Raw genomic sequence first — 22,485 nt, forward strand, 5'->3', positions numbered from 1 at the left:
TGGTGTCCACATCACCAACAAACTATTACGGTACAACAACACTAAGACAGTCGTGAAAAGTGCACGACAAAGACTATTCCCCGCAGGAGACTGAAAAGATTTGTCATGGTTCCTCAAATCCTCAAAAGGATCTACAGCTGCACCATCGAGAGCATCACTGGTTGCATCACTGCCTGGTATGGCAACTGTTCGGCCTCCGACCGCAAGGCATTACAGAGGGTAGTGCATACAGCCCACTACATCACTGGCATCATGGTGCTTCCTGCCATCCAGGACCTCTATTTCAGGCAGTGTCAGAGGAAGATCCTAAACATTGTCAATGACTCCAGCCACCCTAGTCATAGACTGTTCTCTCTGCTACTGCACAGCAAGCGGTGCCGGAGAGCCAAGTCGAGATCCCAAAATCCTGAACAGCTAATCAAAGAGCTACCCAGACCACGCTTTTACTCTGTTTATAATCTATGCATAGTCACTTTAACTCAACCTACATGTACATATTACCTCAATTACCTGAACTAACCGGTGTCCCCACACATTGACGCTGTACCGGTACCCCCTGTATATAGTCTTGTTTGTTATTTTACTACTTCTGTTTAATTATTTGTTACTTTTATTTTCTAATTTTTTATTTGGATTTTTTTACTTAACTATTTTTTACTTGACACTTAAAAATAAACGTTTTATTCTTGTTAACTACTGTGGCGAGAGAGGATGAGAGACATACTAAGAGGACACTCACAGAACAGAGAGAACAGTCAGTCAGTATCCATGATCAGAGTGCAGAGGAGATGATAATGCAGAGATGGTTGGGAGATTTGTTATCCCACGTAGGAAATGCACATTTAAATATACCCACTAAAGAAAATCTGTAACATTTCTAAAATGACACACTTCCCCCAAAAATGATTCCTTAGACTAGACTGTTTGGACCTTTCAAAACTAAAGCAAGGAGAGCTGAGTCTCAAGTCATCCCATCCTACCTGAGGTTCCTGAGGAGGTGTTTGTGTGAGCAGGTGGTGGTGGGGTGTGTCTCACATACTGCAGGTGTTAGACCTCCCTGACATATAATATCAAAAGGGGAGTGAAACACACATCCCTCCCATCAACACACAAGCTTTTTTTTAAAGCAAAACCATCAACATCCACTCAGAGGACTGTCAGTGGGGGTTTGACATAGATCTCAAAGGTTAACCTGCATGAGATATTTCATATTTATTGGAAACAAATAAGGGATATCTTGAAAATGATTGAGCGTTGTTGCTTTACAGGGACAGATTATACACTGCATTCATGTCTGTTTCAAATATCATGTTAGATTCTTTCAATGAAGAATCATGATTTGTTTTTTTACATTATAATGAACCCACTTGAATGCAATATTCTTCAGTGATTTGTTAAAAGGTGATTTGGAAAAAATGTATTACAAATATAAACAGTTGAAGTTGGAAGTTTACATACACTTAGGTTGGAGTCATTTAAACTCGTTTTTCAACCACCCCACACATTTCTTGTTAACAAACTATAGTTTGGGCAAGTTGGTTAGGACATCTACTTTGTGCATGTCATTAGAATTTTTTTCAACAATTGTTTACAGACAGATTATTTCACAATTACAGTGGGTCAGAAGTGTACATAGTTGACTGTGCCTTTAAACAGCTTGGAAAATTCCAGAAAAGTATGTCATGGCTTTAGAAGCTATAGGCTAATTTACATAATTTGACTCAATTGGAGGTGTACCTGTGAATGTATTTCAAGGCCTACCTTGAAACTCAGTGCCTCTTTGCTTAACATCATGGGAAAAACAAAAGAAATGAGCCAAGACCTCAGAAAAAAATTGTAGACAGCCACAAGTCTTGTTCATCCTTGGGAGCAATTTCCAAACGCCTGAAGGTACCATGTCCATCTATACAACAATAGTATTCAAGTATAAACACCATGGGACCACACAGCCGTCATACCGCTCAGGAAGGAGACGCGTTCTGTCTCCTAGAGATGAATGTACTTTGGTGCGAAAAGTGCAAAGCAATCCCAGAACAACAGCAAAGGACCTTGTGAAGATGCTGGAGGAAACAGGTACAAAAGTATCTATATCCACAGTAAAACGAGTCCTATATCTACATAACCTAAAAGGCCTCACAGCAAGAAAGAAGCCACTGCTCCAAAACTGCCATAAAAAATCCAGACTTCGGTTTGCAATTGCACAGGGGGACAAAGATCTTACTTTTTGGAGAAATGTCCTCTGGTCTGATGCAACAAATATAGAACTGTTTGGCCATAATGACCATCGTTATGTTTGGAGGCTTGGGGGAGGCTTGCAAGCCGAAGAACACCATCCCAACCGTGAAGCACGGGGGTGGCAGCATCATGTTGTGGGGGTGGCAGCATCATGTTGTGGGGGTGCTTTGCTGCAGGAGAGACTGGTGCCCTTCACAAAATAGATGGCTTCATGAGGTAGGAAAATTATGTGGTTATATTGAAGCAACATCTCAAGACATCAGTTGCAAATTGGTCTTCCAAATGGACGATGACCCCAAGCATATTTCCAAAGTTGTGGCAAAATGGCTTCAGAACAACAAAGTGGAGTGGCCATCACAAAGCCCTGACCTTAATCCTATACAAAATTTGTGGCCAGAACTGAAAGATCAAGGAGGCCTACAAACCTGACTCAGTTACACCAGCTCTGTCAGGAGGAATGGACCAAAATTCACTCAACTTATTGTGGGAAGCTTGATGAAGGCTACCCGAAATGTTTGACCCAAGTTAAACCATTTAAAGGCAATGCTACCAAATTCTAATTGAGTGTATGTACATTTCTGACCCACTGGGAATGTGATGTAAGAAATCAAATCTGAAATAAATCATTCTCTCTACTATTATTCTGACATTTCACATTCTTAAAATAGAGTGGTGATCCTAACTGACCTAAGACAGGGAATTAAAAGTGTATGTAAACCTTTTTAATCATTTTTTTTTGTTGATAGGTTGAGATAATGTGTAGAATATCCGATAATATAAATACTGAGCCAATGACATGATACAACAAATCTATACTGAATACTATAGAATGATTCTCCATTGAGCATGGGTTTTAGCCCAGAACTTAACCTCTATCTAGGATACAGGCCCTTAGAGCTTCACAGGTTTGGCATCCCTGGGGTTCCTTTTGCATTTCTTATCAAACTTCCACCTAAAAGTGAGATTTTAAAAATCCAATAGAGACAAAGCTGTCCTTGCTATGTCCTATGTAGAAGAGTGGATTCATGTCTTGGGAATGAAACAGTATGAATTTTGAAAATCTGATAACCCAAGCCACAAGTTAAGAAAAACACAAAACCAAAAATAGGCCTCTATTCCAGTACAGAGGCTCCTTGCAAGTAGCCTTCACCATAGGCTACAACTGCTACTGGTCAAGGCCTATTGTTCAGTGTGAAATATAGAATGAAAAAGACCAGATATGTTTTTGCCAAAATCTGCTTGGTGAGAGAAGAGATTTGAAATACTATACGGATGCGTCACTCGGTGATAGTCCCTTCCCATTTTGTCTCTGCCCAAGATCTCTCCAATGACAACAGTTTAGTGTTCAATAGGGGATGCAATGAGCATTCTTACGCGGTCAAATCATATTATCAGATTCCAATAATCCTAATGGCTGCAGGATTCACTCAATGGGAGAGTTCCAGATTACGCCATGCCAAACTAAGACAACATAGTTTGAAGCTAATCTGTTTACTATTATTTAAATCAATAGATAATCAAGGTTTATTGATTCTGAAAATGAATGAAAGGGCAGTGCTCTACTTCTGGAAATACCACAGGGATCAAATGCATGTTGCTTGCCTCATGTTTTTCTGCTGCTGTTTATCTACGTTTATTCTATCAGGGAGTCATACTGAGACCAAGGTCTATTTTACAGATGAGTCCTGAATGACATAAATCACAGAAAATGCACACATCAAAATATAAATACAAAACGCAAGCAGAAAGAAAATCGACGGCCATGAATTGCACTAGAGGCACTAGAACATGGCATTTAAGAACATTTTGAAGATTGTTCCACAAATAAGGTGCCAGAAAACTAAATGCTGATTTACCCCTAACTCGGTAGAGACCAAAGGAATTTCCATCCCTGAGACCGGGTGTGGTAAAAGGGCTTTATAAATGAAAACAAAGCAATGTATCAACTTACGTGACATCAAAGAGGGCCAAACAACGTTCTGGTAGAGAGTACAAAGACTGTAGCTCGTAAAAAAGACCATTGCTCTTTGATAGGGCGGCAGGGTAGCCTAGTGGTTAGAGCGTTGGATTAGTAACCATAAAGGTTGCAAGATCAAATCCCTGAGCTGACAAGGTACACATCTGTAATTCTGCTCCTGAACAAGGCAGTTAACCCACTGTTCCTAGGCTGTCATTGAAAATAAGAATTTGTTCTTAACTGACTTGCCTAGTTAAATAAATAAACTGCATCTAACAGCTTTAATTAAGTGGTAGCTGTGTTCATATAGATGATGTCGCCATAGTCTAGGAACGATAGGAGTGTTGACTGAATAATCTGTTTTCTACTATTTAGCGAGGGACAGGACCTATTGATATAGAATAAGTCCATTTTAATTCTCAGCTTCTTAACTAGCTCATCAATATGTTTTTTACCAGATAGCTTTTCATCTATCCAGATACCCAGATATTTGTAAGCATGACACGATCCGTTTGGAGACTATCCAAAGTACATACGGTATGCTTAAATCATCAGACTTCTTTTTATGCGCTCTAGAGAACAACATACAGTGCCTTCAGAATGTAGATACATCTTGATAAGTTACAGCCTTATTCTTTGATTAAATAGTTTATTTTCCTCATCAATCTACACACAATTAGATTGACAATGCAAAACAGGATTTGAGACCTTTTTGCTAATTTATAAAAAAATAAACAGCTGAAATATCACATTTACAAAAGGATTAAGACCGTTTACTCTGTACTTTGCTGAAGCACATTTGGATGTGATTGCAGCCTCGACTCTTCTTGGCTATGACGCTACAAGCTTGGCACACCTATATCTGGGGAGTTTCTCCAATTATTCTCTGCAGATCCTCTCAAACTCTATCAGGTTGGATGGGGAGCTTTGCTGCATAGCTATTTTCAGGTCTCTCCAGAGATGTTCGATCGGGTTAAAGTCAGGCTCGATTGGGTTACCATCCAGAAGGCGAGGTCAGTAAAGGTGCATCAAAGCTGAGACTGGGAGACTGAAAAACAGCTTCTATCTTAAGGCCATCAGACTGTTAAACAGCCATCACTAACACAGAGAGGCTGCTTCCTACATACAGACTCAAAATCATTGGCCACTTTAATAAATGGATCACTAGTCACTTTAATAATTACACTTTAATAATGTTTGCATATTTTGCATTACTCAACTCATATGTACAGTATATACTGTATTTTATACCACCTATTGGATCTTGCCTATGCCACTCGGTCATCGCTCATCCATATATTTATATGTACATTTTCTTATTCCATCCCTTTTGATTTGTGTGTATTAGGTAGTTGTTGTGGAATTGTTTGATGACTTGTTAGATATTACTGCTCTGTCGGAACTAGAAGCACAAGCATTTCGCTAAACTCACATTAACATCTGCTAACCATGTGTATGTGACCAATAACATTTTATTTCATTTTCTTTGAGTCAGTTTTCCTTGCTTTGGCCTAGGCCTGATTTCTCCTCTGAATTAGCTCAGATAATTATGCAGAAAACAAAGTGATCAATCTATCTTTGACTCTAAATTGTTTAAAAGGGGCATGTTTATTTGTCAGGTTAATAAATATGGAGGATACATTTTGGAGAGCCAATTCAGGGTCAGGGATACATGAGACAGTGGCTAAATCAGAGGAGAGCAGGTCATGTAAAAACCCTTGATCAGAAAACTTTTTAAATGCATCTTCTTAATTAAACAGGGATTAGTATTTAGCTGTTTCTATGTAATACATACTATGGGACAATGATCACTGAAATCACATGCAAATACTCCACTAAACAAATATTTATGTGGGTTATTTATGTGGGCTATCAATCAATGAAGAGTTAACAGGGTTTTTCACCTTTAGACATGTGGGTTTTTAGATCATTTGAGTCAGATAAAAATCAATGCATATATTCTTAAATTGATATGAGGCCGGAGATAGCCAATCCAGAATCAAATTCCCTAAAATGACCAACTCTGCGGACAGAAAAGGTGTTAAACACTCAGATATAGCACCAATAGCATCCACCATGGCAGCAGGGGGGTGGTAAATCCCAGCAACAAATAAATGTGTATACTGGTTTATGGACACATCTACAACCAGGAGCTCAAATGTCTTGGGAACAAAAATATTTAAAGATTGGCACGTCATGAAATATGATTTGACATATATGGCCACTCCTCCCCTTTCTGTAATCTGTCACATCTAAATACATTTGAATCACTTACTTTGTCTTTGTCAGAGACAGAACCATTTAACCATGTTTCTGAGATGTTAGGACATGATTCCTGTACCCAAATGTCAATAATGTCATTATTTTCACATTTAAGTGCATTAGCCTAAGCCCTCTACAAGATTTAAAGTCAAAGGGGGTATTAAGTTCATTCTCAAAAGAGCTAAGAGGCATAGGGTCATTTCACTCTTTGTTAGCTAAACAATTAAGCATATCTATTTTGTTATATTATTTCTGGTTTGAGAGGGGGACACAAAGGATTTTAGAACAATTAACTCATATGTAAGATGAATGGGTTAATAATAGCTGTTAAATGTGGAATCGTTCTCCATTCAGCCTTTCTAATAAAGGTTTTAATTCATTCAGTCACCAATGCCGGAACCCTCAAATTTCACAAAGTTAAATCCTGCATGAACTGTGAACTTCACCACTGAAAATGAGCCATAAAACAACATGACAAGTGTAATAACGTCAAGACATGTCAGCCAGGATTATACCTTAGTGACAGCATATTGCAACACAGTAATCGCCATTGTGCTTTTTACCGTATTCATTCTCAGGACTCAACAATGGTGGCAGAAATTGGATCACAGTCATAGCAATAACCAAGGGCAATTAGATTTGATTTGGGAAAGAAGAGATGCTGGGAATGGGTAAGAGAATGACACTGTACACTTTGGAAGGGTATAGTGGATAGATCAAGGAGTCATAATTACTACCTGTGTGTCTCCGTGGACAGCTCCTGCATCACACAACTAGCTTATCTTTCTCATCATGTCAGCTTGCAAGGTGGACATACTGTAGAATACCACAGTATGAGTCATAATACCAATAAAACCTAGTGGTCAAACAGGGAAATCGTTCCAATCGTTTTTCCACCATTCATTTTTCCCATGTGTGATTTTAGAATCACTTACAATATGTAGGTTTACTCTGGCGTGACGTTTTCATAACCGTATACGCTAATTAGCTGCAAATGTGGCCATCATAAACAACTAGAAATGCCATGATGATCTGGACGAGGCTGCCGAATCGAGGCAAAGGTAAGAATCTAATGTTAGATTAAATGTAGTAATGAATAAATTGACTACAGATAGACTACTATCTGTTTTATCTGGTATAAAAGGTATCCGCTAGAGATGCAGAAGCTTGCAGGGATTTGTAGTTTTACATGATGTGTACTTTCATGTTAATTAGCATTTTCAAATCTGAGAGTAAATAGAACTGAATATATTGATAAAAGTCACCTTGTCCGAGAGAGATTAACATGGTTATCAAAACATCACACCAGGGTAAACCTAGAAAAAACATAGCCCTTATTTTAAGTGTGTCTAAAAATCCCCTATGGGAAAAATGAATGGTGGAAAAACAATTAGAACCATTTCCCTGTTTGACCATTTCCCTGTTCTATGGCCATACAAGGGCCATTGTCTAGTTATGGCTTCATGTTGTGTCCTTGAGATGGCTCTTGTGTGTTAGAAATGTTGGAGTAGAACTAGTGTGAAAGTAGAAATAGTGTGATTATTGGTCACTGCCATTGCTTGGATAAGACAATGCAATGACGGTCAACATATAAGTTAAAAAAGATTGTCGTGAGAGAAGTAGTCCTTATGCTGTCATCTGCTGGCCAAGTTTGGGTGGTTATCCGTGATTGTGGACCAAAGTATACAAAACATTAGGACCACCTGCTCTTTCCATGACATAGACTTGACCGGGTGAATCCATTTGAAAGCTATGATCCCTTATTCATGTTAAATCCATTTCAATCACTGTCGATGACGGGGATGAGACAGGTTAAATGAGGATTTTTAAGCCTTGAGACAATTGACATTTGGATTGTGTATGTGTGCCATTCAGATGGTGAATGGACAAGATAAAAGACTGAAATGCCTTTGAACGGGGTATGTCAGTAGGTGTCAGGTGCAAGAACTGCAACGCAGCTGGGTTTTTCATACTCAACAGTTTCCCTTGTGTATCAAGAATGGTCCACCACCCAAAGGACATCCACCCAACTTGACACCCAACTGTGGGAAGCATTGGAGTAAACATGGGCCAGCATCCCTGTGGAATGCTTTTGACACCTTGTAGAGTCCATGCCCCAATGAAGTGAGGTTGGTCTGTGTGCAAACGGGGTGCAACTCAATATTAGGAAGGTGTTCCTAATGTTTTGTGCACTCAGTGGATGTTCCTCTTATTATTTGGAAATACCCAAAAATTCAAATCTGATCATAAAAAATAAACAAAATGCCTGTTCCAAATCATATACTTTTATTACCTTTCAGTAAGACCCTATTTAGTATTTTAAACTGGGTCTTTCGAGCCCTGAATGTTGATTGGCTGACAGCCATGGTATATCAGAATGTATACCAGAGGTATGACAAAACAAGTATTTTTACTGCTCTAATTACATTGGTAACCAGTTTATAATAGCAATAAGGCACCTCTGGGGTTCGTGGTATATGACCAATATACCAAGGCTAAGGAATGTGTCCAGGCATTCCGTGATGCGTCGTGCCTAAGAACAGCCCTTATCCGTGGTATATTGGTCATATACCACACCCCACCATGTCTTATTGCTTAATTATATAACATACTATAGAACATACTGATGGCTTGAAATCAAAAGGGCCTAGTCCATTCCTGATTTACAGCAGATGGGGAGCCCCTCACAGAGAGACAGTGCATGGCATTGCATGACTTGAGTAACACTAGCCTGGTCTCACTCAGGTTACGACCCTCTCATGGGGCCAAGACTTGTGTCACTAATAAAGGGACACGATAGAGCGTTTACATTCCAGGAAGAAGAGTAGTGAACCTCTGGCCCAGAGCCAGCCAGACAGCACAAAAGTGCCTCACATAAAATGCCTGTGTTGTGGAACACAGCCCAGCTTGTCTGAGCTCTTCATTTGCTCCCAGAAAACATGTGTTGCAGGGTTACCATCTGCTGATGACTGATAGAAGAGAGGCCAATGAGTCTCGGTCTTGTGGCTGATTTACTTGTGGCTGACTACTACTGTGTGTGCTCGGCCAAATAGGCTAGTCTTTTCTGTTTACATGCTGTCTGCTTCCTGGAACAATCTTGTATCATTTTTTTTGTGCTCATTTATATGTAGATGAAAATATATATATATATATATATTATTTTTTATTTTGCATAAATTGAGTCTAGGTCATTCAATAATCTTACATGGAAATATATCTGAAAATCAATTGTATTTCTTTTTTTAATGAAAAATAAATAGTTTTTTCCAGGACACCGACAATGCTGTTTATGGTATGAGAAAGCATGTTCTATCTCTTCGTTCATAGAAGATTGTTGTCGTTCTTTCCTGATTCTGCTTGGGCATGATCGCTCTTTGACAATATTGCATAAAATTAAGTTCCGACTACTTTATGTGTAACTAATATTATTAGTTGAGAGATGAGGGTTCTATTTACTGCATGTCATGTGTATAATACTGTTATTGATTACTCTGTTTTAAGCCTTTTTAAGCCTCTACATTTTTCTTCATATTCTTCATTATTCATTATTCATAATTTCGTCAAATAATTTCTACAATCCTTTTCACCATAGAAAACGTGAAATATACTTATTTACATTTTTCTAGAGAGTAGGGGAAATGAGTGGAAGTGCCTGAAAAACAAACGAGAAGGAACTGGGACAGGAAATATAGTGTTGAAATAACAGCTGTTCCCTTTCCTCCTTTCTGGCTTCCTGTTAGGGGCCAATGCTTTGCACACTCCTCTGAGCCCATGAACTCACCGTGATCAACTCTCCTCAATAGCAATTAAATCTGAGCCTTTTTTCTCCGATCCTAGATCAGCACTCCTACTCTAAGACACTTTATGAACGCAGGCCCTGGACTTTTCCGTTTCTGATAGTGGAAGTCAAAACACTAACTGAAAACGGTTCACTATAAGGGGTAATTTGGGTTTCCAGTTTTAACATACCTGGCAACCCATTGCTGTTTGTTGCCAAGTTAGGTCACCCCTTCCCATGTAGCCTAGGCCACAGCATACAACCAAATGTGTTATTATGGTAGAGTCTGAGGTGACTGATGTTGGCTCTCTGATGTTGGCTCTCTGAGCATCAGCACTCAATTATATCTCAGATCTGCTCTGGCATAAAACAGGCTTTTTTACTGACTGACCATGTGTAAATTATGTGGATACAGATTTCAGGGCCGTTGTTATCTGGTTATATTGGCCATCACATAGTAACCTCACAACAACAACAAAAAATGCTCACCACCTTCTTGCATTGTCTGGAGTTTGCTGCCTAGAACACTTGAACATTTGCCAAAGTCTCGCCAAAGTTTTCCATGGCTCTGCTACCACTAGAGCAAACGGTAAAGTGAGCAAAAAAATATAGTAGCTACAGTACAATGGATCTTTGCAGGGCAGTCCACAAAGAAAAGTGACTGCAAAGTCCTTGCTAAATACGCACCCGCCACCCGGCTCTAGAATTTCATAATTTCCTCATGTGGATGAACACAATCCTGAGATTACAGTTTTTAACAATCACTTTGGCACTAATTTCAGAACCTTGTGGTCATTTTTCAAAAATCTAGACACAAAACTCAAAACGGTCATCACTTGTAACACAGGCTGTCCAATGCTCAAAACATTGCATTGTGCATTCATATCGTTAAAGAAACTTTGCACTTGCAGAATCATTGGTTCAAATAACTTATTTATCATGAAATGCCATAGGAACATTCATTTAGATCACCCACACACAAGATACCGATAGTTTCACTGTGTAGTTGTTCGTACAATCATTAAATATTGTAGTACAAAATATATGATACATGTTTCATTATGCTACTACACGTAAATACATCACTGTAAAAGGACTATCTAGTACCCAGTACTAGATAGGTGTACGTAATAAAGTGGCTGGTGAGGGTACAGTAATGTCAAATCTGAAAACATGGTCTGGAAAAGTGGTACATGGGACCATAGAAACAGTGTTTGATAAAGAATGATGATTAAATATTACATCCATAGATAATGTAGTCCAACTGGTTCATGTTCCACGGTAATTGGTGTCAATGGATCTCGTTATCCTGAAACTTTCATGATCTAAACATGGAATATTGTTTGTCAGTTTCCATAAAACTATGCATTAAGAGTAATGCAACAGTTACTTATCATTTTGATCAGTTGTATCAATTGATAGTTAGATCATTGTAATGAAATGAATAGACCGTCATCTCAGATGTAATATGTGAATTGTATTTTGAAATAGTAATACTTTGATGTTAAGTTGTGTCATTTTGAACAGGTGATTTTTGTTCAATGAACAAATGATCTTAACTTTATGTGTATTGTATCCAAGCAATTGGAAAAAGTGTTAGAGTTTTGAAAAATGTGAATTTTGATCATTGGTTGTGAGTTTTGTGTCGAGAGTTTTGAAAAATGACATTAAGGTTCTGAAATTAGTGCCAAAGTGATTGTAAAAAACTGTAATGCTTCACATTTTTTGATGACACATTTTTCTATCATCTATTTCTTATTTCCCACCCCAGCTGTCAGATCTTTCCTCTAGCACACAGTAGATCCAGGATATAATAGCACGAACATTTGCATGATTGATATTCAATTAAAGTAGTGTGTGTGTGTGTGTGTGTGTGTGTGTGTGTGTGTGTGTGTGTGTGTGTGTGTGTGTGTGTGTGTGTGTGTGTGTGTGTGTGTGTGTGTGTGTGTGTGTGTGTGTGTGTGTGTGTGTGTGTGTGTGTGTGTGTGTGTGTTTGCGTGTGCACGTGCGTGGGCGTGTGTGCATGAATGTGAAATTTAAAATATTTACTATACACTTGTTCAATCCTATGTATGTTTCTCTCACTCGGTATAACACACAATACAAAGACATCCATTCATTCTAGTCTCTCTCCCATTCTTATCAAATATATGTGACTTTGATTACTGTGTGGGTACAGCATGGAGTAGCCTTATGTTATTATGCCTTTATGTGAGCGCAAAAAAAAACATAGCAAGATATGAGAAGCGTTGCTACTTTAAACTTTTATCTTGGATGGACTTACACAAAATCAAAGGCCATCCGCAGTAAGAGGGGTTTAAAAACCGGATCCTACAAAAACACTTCGACCTAATTCTGATGTGACCATATCCGATTGTTTCCCTCTCTCAGGCTTTGACGAGCAGCGACGGATTTGCTCGAATTCACGCGAAACGCTTTAGTGAAGATGAAGAAATGGATTTTATTAAACTGCTCGGGATTGTTTTCGCTGTTTTCTGCCAACCAGGATTCACCCAATTTGAACTCAATGGTGAGTGTTTACAGGGAAAAAATGTCAAACTTGTCAAAGCCCATTGTCAAAAAAGTAACGGTATGATTAACCAAAGTTATTTAATGCATGAACATATTGCGCCCTGTTGATTGTGCGGGAAAAACATGTTTCTTTAGTGCCTAACGAAAGAAAGATTTTGGACGACTAAAATGTTTAAATAGAAACTTCAAACGTCGCTCAAAGTCGGGGGCTTTAGTAGGCTACATGGAAAAAACAGTAACTGCGAAATTTCACTTCAATAGGCCTTTACATTACCCAGGGCAGGCTTTTTGTTTTGGTTTGTGTGTCGGAAAAAATATGATTCGTTTTGAGATGGGGTATTGTGCTCCCAAGTAGGCTACAGATTTACAAGACCAATGTGGTATTCAATGGCCTAAAGGAGGTGCAAAAATCAACGCGCAAAATCAAGGTGGGCCATATTACTTGAAAGCTTAATCACTGTGATTCGCAACATGATTAATAAAGGCCCTAATAATAACGAAAATAAGAGAGTAATAATCAATAAATAATAACATGCAGCCAATTCATAGTGTTACATGCCAGTGCTTATGAAAAACATTAAAGCATTTCTTAAGCTTATGGCAATAGGCCAACATATAATCAAGAGCTCTTGCACATAGGCCTATTATCATGTAATTCATGTAGGCTAATATGTGTGCCATATGTCCTCACATCTTGCATAACAACTTGCAATATTATTCCAATGAATATATATTAACATTCTGATTTGCCAATCTTGATTAGCCATGCTTAGATTTGCAATTTTGCAATTGAATTAGCAATTTGATTTGCATTCTTGATTTTCAACTTCTTATTTTCCAATGTGATGCACTGTAGGCCAGAGGATCTGTCGACGTGGCACAGAGCGACCCTGCTACAGGATCAACTACTTCCAGGACCCACGGCGGAGGGTGACCTTCAATGATGCCAGCCAGGCCTGCAGAACGGATGGGGGGGAGATCCTCAGTATCGAGACTGACAATGAGCAGCACCTGGTAGAGAGGTTCATCCAGCAGTTGCAGGCCACTGATGGGGACTTCTGGATCGGACTGCACAGAAGCCCACGCCACCGGGTGACTACCATAGGCTGCCCTTCGCAGTACTACTGGCTGGATGGCAGCAAGGCCAGATTCAGGTGTCCTTGTGTTTTACTTTGGTTTCAAGTCTACGAGATCCCTGTAGCAAAAAGTCTAGGAGATCCCTGCAGCTGTTGCCATGCACACCACAGGAAAATAAAGGGCCATAGCGATACCTCACATGACTCACAATAGTCTGAGAGTCATCAAAGAGCATCGTGGATATCTTCATGCTTTGAGGGTCATTGCTATTTTATCTGTAAAATGTTAATAACCATGAATGTTGTGGTATCGGCAGTGTTGAAGTAGCTATTCTGAAAATATAGTTTACCAAGGTACTAATTACTTCACACTGGCAGAAATTAAGCTACACTAAAGCTATCCTTAAAAAAACATAGTTTACTTTGAAAAAGTAGTTCACTACATCCAAACTACTTAGTGAAAAATGATCATATGTAAATCGGAAGTGTCACAAGATGACAAATTGCAATAACAGATCACTGTAGTCAGATTTGAACAGAATGTGTAATTTATCCTATTAATCACAAAATAAATCTTTCAAGTGAGAATTAGGCAGGCCTGAGGCCAAAAAGGAAAGGAAATTATTGCCGATTTCACCCAAATATTATTTTATTTAGCAAAAAAGAATAGGGTATTGTTCCAGTAGCTAGCTACACCACTACATGGCAAAAAAAAAAATTAACGAATGAAAACTCTTCTTTGATTTGAATTTAGTTCAGAATGCCACCATACTACTGCAAAATGTAGTTAAATTACTAGCAGAACTACATGTAGTTCACTACTCCCCAAAAGCGGGTATCAGTAGGATGAGCGTCCATTTTTAGAAGCATGATGGTGAATTTCTGATAGGGTTGTTGACCTATGGAAAAACGCTCGTTGCAGAAACTGGCATTGGGACGAGCCATCGTGTGGAAACGAGATGTGTGTGGTGCTGTACCACCAGCCCTCTGCCCCCCCTGACGAAGGCGGGCGCTTCATGTTCCAGTGGAACGATGAAAACTGCAACACCAAGAACAATTTCGTCTGCAAGTACTCTGAAGGTGAACTGTACCCTGGACACGTTCTGAGTAGGCAAACGCTGTGGAACATTGCAGATAGAAATGTCATGAATAGAGCTGACATGATTCATTATTCTACATGTCAGAAAGTTATGTTTGTTCTACATCATGTTTTTCTATCTGAACGTTCCACAACATTGTGCCCTTCTGAACATGGCCCCGGTGTCCTTGATAGTGTCCATATTTAGACATGAACAGATTAAACCAGGGTTGTATTCAATAGACAGCAAACGGAAGGAAATGTACCGAAAAAGGGAGGGACTACCTAAATTTGTCCAATAATAATCTCTCGTTTCCGTTGACGAAATGTTTTGTTACGGTTTGCAACAGTGTGCACTAATGAATATGACCCATGTTACATTACATTTATCCAATCTCAATCCTGTAGTTTATCTCTGCTGAAGGAGATCATATTGCATGGTATGATTTTGATTGAATACCAGCTTATCAACAAGGAACCAGGGAAAAAGATCATTCAGAATCAATATAGTCCATATTAATTTGCAGCTGATGATTGTCTCTTTCTTTCTCTTACAGAAAAGTTGCCAGTGTTTACTGTGGCGTGGAATTCAGTATACACAGGTAAACCCACTCCTGCAGCAAAAAAAAACATTATGACTCTGATATTTTAGAGTCCACTGGACCACAAAACAGATGGTTGGTGCATATGTTACGGTAAATGTGTAAAATCTGGAAATCTATACATTTTCACACATTTAGCCTACCATTGTGACGGTCTGATTTGACACATTTACTGTAACACATAGACCAGTGATTGAGTTCATTCAATATAGGCAAAGGTCTGCATAAAAAAAGAGATCTAATGGTTATTTTTGTCCAACAATTTAGTGAATTACCTTCTTTAATGTTCAGCAATTAGGCCTGGCTGTGTCCTACAGTAAGTGATGATTTCACTGAGTTACGCTTACATAACAGTGCTATTTATAAACATTGTTTTGACATTTTTAACAGAAACATTTAGATTTTGTTAAGGTCAAATATGTGAATCCTTGGGATGAGTCATTTGTTGATACTGAGATCAACAGCTCGAACATGATTATGACATCACCAGTCTCAATCACCGAAGTGTCTATGTATAGGATGACATCTAGTGGTCAAGATTTATGAATCGCAATATAATAGAATAGAAGAGGGTAAAATAGAAAAACTTTATCAGAGTCCCGTTCAATTCATCCTCTTCCCAGTTAATAGAGGCAATGCATTAGGCTACAGTACAGTACTATAGCCTACAGTAGGTATAGTACAGTAGGTATAGTACAATTATAGATTACCAGTGATGCTGCTTGAAACCTTAGGAGTTTATTTCCAGTATGCTGCTAATTTGCATATTAGTCATACTATACTAGTCTACCCATTTCGGCATCACACATGCTCATTCTTTCATCTCAGATGAAGACAAATGTTATCTTATTTTTAGTCTACATATTTATTTGGGCTATATGACGTTTTTTGGATATCATACGAACTTACAGTGTTTGTCTATTTACACGTTTTGCTACAGTGTCTGTCTATTTACAAGTTTTGTTCATGATCTGTTTTCCAGTTGCCCCAATTATATCTCTAATGCCAAACCTCCCGTCAGCTACAGTGAGTGATGAGAAAACAAAAATAGGAATGTCTGAATCATCAGGTAAAACATCTGCACTCTTCAGGTCTATCGAGTTTGATCCTTGTTCATTGTGTCCCAAATGCAATAAGTAATCACCTCATTTATTTTCCAACGTTTTTCCCAAAAGTATTCATAGTTGAGGTGCCAACTTACTGCCATTAGCCTGGTCCCAGATCTGTTTGTGCTATCATGTCAGCTCCTTGTCATTGGCAATGAGTGACAAGGAGTTGGCATGATAGCACAAACAGATCTGGGACCAGGCTAGAATACCATTATCTTACCTCTGGTGTTCTTTTTCTCCCTGCAGTAACTCTTTCGGATAATGCCTTATATGTCTCCTACATTCTATTTGCCACTATCCCCGTTCTACTGCTGCTGCTTGTGGCTACAGGAGTCTTCTGCTATAAACGGGCAGCCAAAAGGTAATACTTGTTTGCTTCATTAAATAATAACATGCAATAATACATTTTGTACGATAGGCACCTTTCAAGGGCACCTAACATTATTTTAAGGTGTGTAAAACATCTCTAAGTTCAAAAAATGACATAAGATTGGCAAAACAGAGGAAGCTCACAGAGCATAAGATGGCCTTAAGAGATGTTTTGTTTTGAGGTGGTTTTGAATGCCGTATTTGAAGTAGGCAATGCTGGAGGTGTGTGTGGCTCACTACATGCCTCTGTAAATGATAGTGTGACTGTCTTTACGCAGGAGAAAGTCTCAAACAGACAGCTACCCTAAGCAAGAGCAATGGGGTACAATGTCCACAGTGGCCTGCAACATCCAAGGACCCTATGCCTACCAGGACATCACTAAGCTTCAACCAGCCGATCTGGAGAGCATGGCACCTGAATCAATCAAGAAGATGTCCTTCTGCGACTCCTCTCTTCATACCCAGTGTGATGATTACGAGAATGTTTCAAACAAGGATACAGTTATAGAGAGTGGCTTTGTGACCAATGGCATCTATGAGGCCTGCCAAGACCAGGGTCGGCACTATCTCAACGAGACTGGATGGGTGGAGAATGAGATCTATGAATAATGTTGCCGTCCTGCAGTGCCTCTCTCTTTACCACATGTCCATTGAGCCATCTGGACATCTGACTGTTGGTGTCTCCATTAAGCTTTCATATATCCTGCTGGTGGGTTGTATGGCATCATGTGACGCGAGACAGGACGGACAGATCCTGTGTGGTATTATAAAGTGTTTGCTTTAGGGTATGCCCATTAACCATACAAAGAAGACCCATTTGAGGCTTCCTGTGTGGAGGCTGATGTCAGTGAAAAGGACAATATCTTCGGAAACTCGGATGACAGAAGTCTGACCCCACGATACCGCTGAGCAATGGTCTGCGAGAGATGATCCTCCCAATGATGTTTACCAAAGCCTCCACTGTCATGACACCAGTTTGAGCTGGCTGGATACAGTCTTTAATGTGCCTTTTCATGGCTACACCAAAGTCCAGGTTGAATAGCAGTGTGTAGCATTCGTTTATTTGCCTATTCCTGTGTCTTCGTCTTATAAACTTGTATTTATCACAATGTTGTGAAGAAAATCAAGAAAATATATGTTTTGTGTACATTGTATATTCAAGTGGGGCTGACGAGAGTGTTGTGAAAAAGTAGTCTAACTAGCTAAAGCTGAGTGTTCTTGAAGGATGTCTGACAGGAAATTCCGAAAGCACATCTGGAACACGCACATCCAGGAAATCTAGCAGTGACAGCAGAGGCTTTTGGGGTGCTGCTCTCAACAGTTTTCCATGTAAGGCTGTCACGATAGGTTAATTAACAAAACATGCACTTGCTGGACATGTAGGCCTATCAAATATCACACACACTGCTCTGGCTACAAATAAAGCCTATGAATGACCAGCCTAAGTGTTTTTATTTTGTTAGTTTTACTTGAATGTGACTTTGTTGTGTTTTTGTGTACAGGAAGACAGAAAAATAGACAATTTCTAAGTCATAAAACCTTTGGTAAGATAGAGCTTACTTCACTGTACTATTGCAAACTCATGACTTCCATATTGTTTGTTTAACCAGCAGGTGGTGCTGTTTCATGTCATTTTTTAACTGTCTTTCCATTGGTCTCGAACTCCAGCACCTGAACTCAAATTCTATGTTGATCGCTAGATGTGCAACGGGTATGTTAAAAAAATTATAATAATTTGCTCATATTCTGTTATATTATTTTATTAGTCTTAAACCAATTGATTCGGTATAATAACCTGTATCCAAAATGTACAAACCTGAATTGCAGAACACACACCATCCAGCATAATCCAAGTGAATGTTTGCCGTTTTATGCATAGCTGGGAAACCTGGCAAGCATCTTTGTTTAACCTTTATTTAACTAGGCAAGTCAGTTTAGGACAAATTCTTATTTACAATGACGGCCTACCCCGGCCAAACCCTAACCCGGACGCTGGGCCAATTGTGCGCCACCCTATGGGACTCCCAATCAACGGTTGTGATACAGCCTGGAATCGAACCAGGGTTTGTGGTGACGCCTCTGGTACTAAGATGTATTTGTGGTTGCATCACTTGCATGCATAATTTGCTTTGTGCATAAACATGCATATGTTTCATAGTAAGAGCCCAGCTGCACACACAACTTTACATAACAACTTGCATGCATAGAGTAACTTGCCAGTATAAATGTCCATAAATAATGCCCACAGTCCAGTCCCTGCACTTTGACCATGAGTAACAAAATCTGTATGTGTGCACCTGCAGGCCAAACTTCAAAGTCAACTATCCACTCAGGGCGGTGAGCTAACAGATTTCAGAATAGCAATGTAACCGGTTGACGTTAGAGGTGGGTCCGGTTGCCTTGGAAACGAATTGGCACTGAAGCGTGGAACAGCTTCAGAGGCCCGCCCCCTGTACAAATACCCCCATAACTCTGACGTCAATGTACGTCAACGAGAGAATATGATGCCTCCTGCAAGTCAACTCGTGTACTTTAGTTAATAGAGGTAGCTAGCTGAAATATTCTAGCCGTGTTGTGTTGCAGAACGTGGCGTGGCAGCCTGTGGCACTCGTACATGTCACCTGTCTCGTTGGTCTGAAGGGTCGTTCACGTTCAAACTGGCAGGGCGACCGAGAATTGTACTTTTTGTCTATTTTGAATAGACACATTTTAGCGGGCGGTTTGTTTTCCCTTCCTCGATATCTTGTAGGCGAAAGTTGCGAGCCCTTACCTCCTCACCCCCCAAAACCACATTTAATACAGCATGGTCATGGCTGACAATCACCAAAAACCGATATTCCGGGGTCCTGTCCGAGTGGGCTTCTACGATATCGAGCGTACTCTGGGAAAGGGTAATTTCGCCGTTGTAAAGCTGGCTAGACATCGTATTACCAAGACCGAGGTGAGTACTGAGCAAACTAGCTAGCTGGCTAGCGTGTTAGGTAACCGTGAACTACAGTAAGCCTAAACGTGTGATTCTCTTGTAAAGGATACTAACCTTGCCTTTGAACTAACAAGCTAACGTTAGTTACTTACCCCCTGTTTTGCAGCGATAAATTAGCTTGCTATCTAAAGTTGTATTTAACTCATTCTGTTCACATTTGACATTGACATGTTTCGACTATTTCACACCTAGGTAACGTTAACGTTAGCTTGCTTTGTTGCAAACACGGTCGTTTTTTTGCAAAGCTTTTGACCCACACATGAAGAAAGCAATAGAGTAGTACCAACTATTATATAACTTGTTAATCAAAACTGTCCGACTATGGTTAACTAGTAAAATTGGGTGTCACCCAGTTTTAGATGTAGCTAACGTTAGCCTAACCGTGAAGCAGATTCATGAGACACATCATTATCCCATCACTTTGCAACCTCAATGTTGTGCAATACGCTGCCTTTATTTGACCATGGATCATTACATTGCTTCATTACTCGAAGTAACAATTGTGTGACGTTTGTATAATGTTATGTATAATGTGCTCAACAAGCCACCCCATAGACCAGGGTTTCTCAAACTCGGTCCTGGAGCCCACCTTGGGTGCGCGTTGGTTTTTGCTCTAGTACTAAAAAATGGATTCAAATGACCAACTCATCATCGAGCTTTGATTATTGGAATTAGACTGGTGTAAACAACCACTTAAATATCTAGGGCATGCAGCATGACATTAGTGCATTGCATTAGTTACATAACCCAATAATAATGTGATTTTTGTTGCCTCTTCTTGGGACAATCACTGTGGAGCTGCTGTGTACATACTCCATTCACAGATGCTAATAGCCCTTGATCATGACTTTCAGTTCCATTACACACAAGTCATTGGACTATGGTGTCTTCCTTACAGGGTGAGTTTTGTTGAGCCATGACGCTTGCTCTTAACATTAACATGCATCCCTTGCGGTATGGTTTTGGAAACATAAGAATGTATCTTTCATATCAGCAAGAAATTATTTACAAGAAACAAAAGGTTAAACTACTACACACCTTTATAGGGTTAGGGTTCCCACACGGCTGTATTTCCATGTTACAGTGCTTGTTTACAGAAACAGATGGAAGACTGGGTGGACTAGGGAGAGGCAATACGGACACGCCTGGTGCCCAAATTGTAGATGTATGTTGTGTCAAGTGGAGATGAATGGATTCGGTTCAGTCAGTCATCCTGATGAGCCCTTCACAGCTAGTTAGTTTATACTGGCTTGCTGGCAACAATGGCAGCATGGCACTAGTTAAAACTTGTAAAAGAAAGTGATTGTTTCGATGGGCGAAGGAAAAATAATTTGTAGCTAGGGCTGGCACAATTGTGTAACCGACAATAACCGTGAACATAATCGTCTTACTACTCTTTTCAGGAGAAGGAGTGATTCAACGTTATATTTAGTATATCTACACTGCTCCAAAAAATAAAGGGAACACTAAAATAACACATCCTACATCTGAATGAATGAAATATTCTTATTAAATACTTTTTTCTTTACATAGTTGAATGTGCTGACAACAAAATCACACAAATGATCAATGGAAATCAAATTTATCAACTCATGGAGGTCTGGATTTGGAGTCACACTCAAAATTAAAGTGGAAAACCACACTACAGCCTGATCCAACGTTGATGTAATGTCCTTAAAACAAGTCAAAATGAGGCTCAGTAGTGTGTGTGGCCTCCACGTCCCTGTATGACCTCCCTACAACGCCTGGGCATGCTCCTGATGAGGTGGCGGATGGTCTCCTGAGGGATCTCCTCCCAGACCTGGACTAAAGCATCCGCCAACTCCTGGACAGTCTGTGGTACAATGGATGGAGCGAGACATGATGTCCCAGATGTGCTCAATTGGATTCAGGTCTGGGGAACGGGTGGGCCAGTCCATAACATCAATGCCTTCCTCTTGCAGGAACTGCTGACACACTCCAGCCACATTAGGTCTAGCATTGTCTTGCATTAGGAAGAACCCAGGGCCAACCGCACCAGCATATGGTCTCACAAGGGGTCTGAGGATCTCATCTCGGTACCTAATGGCAGTCAGGCTACCTCTGGCGAGCACATGGAGGGCTGTGCGGCCCCCCCAAAGAAATGCCACCCCACACCATGACTGACCCACCGCCAAACCGGTCATGCTGGAGGATGTTGCAGGCAGCAGAACGTTCTCCACGGCGTCTCCAGACTCTGTCACGTCTGTCACATGTGCTCAGTGTGAACCTGCTTTCATCTGTGAAGAGCACAGGGCGCCAGTGGCGAATTTGCCAATCTTGGTGTTCTCTGGCAAATGCCAAACGTCCTGCACGGTGTTGGGCTGTAAGCACAACCCCCACCTGTGGAAGTCGGGCCCTCATACCACCCTCATGGAGTCTGTTTCTGACCGTTTGAGCAGACACATGCACATTTGTGGCCTGCTGGAGGTCATTTTGCAGGGCTCTGGCAGTGCTCCTCCTGATCCTCCTTGCACAAAGGCGGA

General features: G+C 40.0%; 2 protein-coding genes across 2 annotated transcripts in view; both read left to right on the forward strand.

The window, feature by feature from the left end:
* The first annotated feature begins 12,427 nt into the window (after positions 1–12,427).
* LOC118386557 (layilin-like) lies at positions 12,428–18,437 on the forward strand. Its single transcript, XM_035774262.2, has 7 exons — positions 12,428–12,762; positions 13,621–13,918; positions 14,763–14,920; positions 15,476–15,520; positions 16,503–16,589; positions 16,876–16,990; positions 17,277–18,437. The coding sequence occupies exons 1-7, from the start codon at positions 12,687–12,689 to the stop codon at positions 17,605–17,607; spliced, it is 1,110 nt and encodes a 369-aa protein (XP_035630155.1). The 5' UTR covers positions 12,428–12,686; the 3' UTR covers positions 17,608–18,437.
* A 1,059-nt stretch (positions 18,438–19,496) lies between these two features.
* Positions 19,497–22,485, forward strand: part of LOC118386570 (serine/threonine-protein kinase SIK2-like) — a 56,627-nt gene continuing 53,638 nt past the window's right edge. The window contains exon 1 of the mRNA XM_035774271.2: positions 19,497–19,939. Within this exon, the coding sequence (XP_035630164.1) occupies positions 19,802–19,939 (138 nt within the window). The 5' untranslated portion in view covers positions 19,497–19,801. The remainder of the gene's footprint in view (positions 19,940–22,485) is intronic.

This window comes from Oncorhynchus keta, chromosome 1, assembly GCF_023373465.1.
Source record: "Oncorhynchus keta strain PuntledgeMale-10-30-2019 chromosome 1, Oket_V2, whole genome shotgun sequence".
Classification (NCBI taxonomy): domain Eukaryota; kingdom Metazoa; phylum Chordata; class Actinopteri; order Salmoniformes; family Salmonidae; genus Oncorhynchus; species Oncorhynchus keta.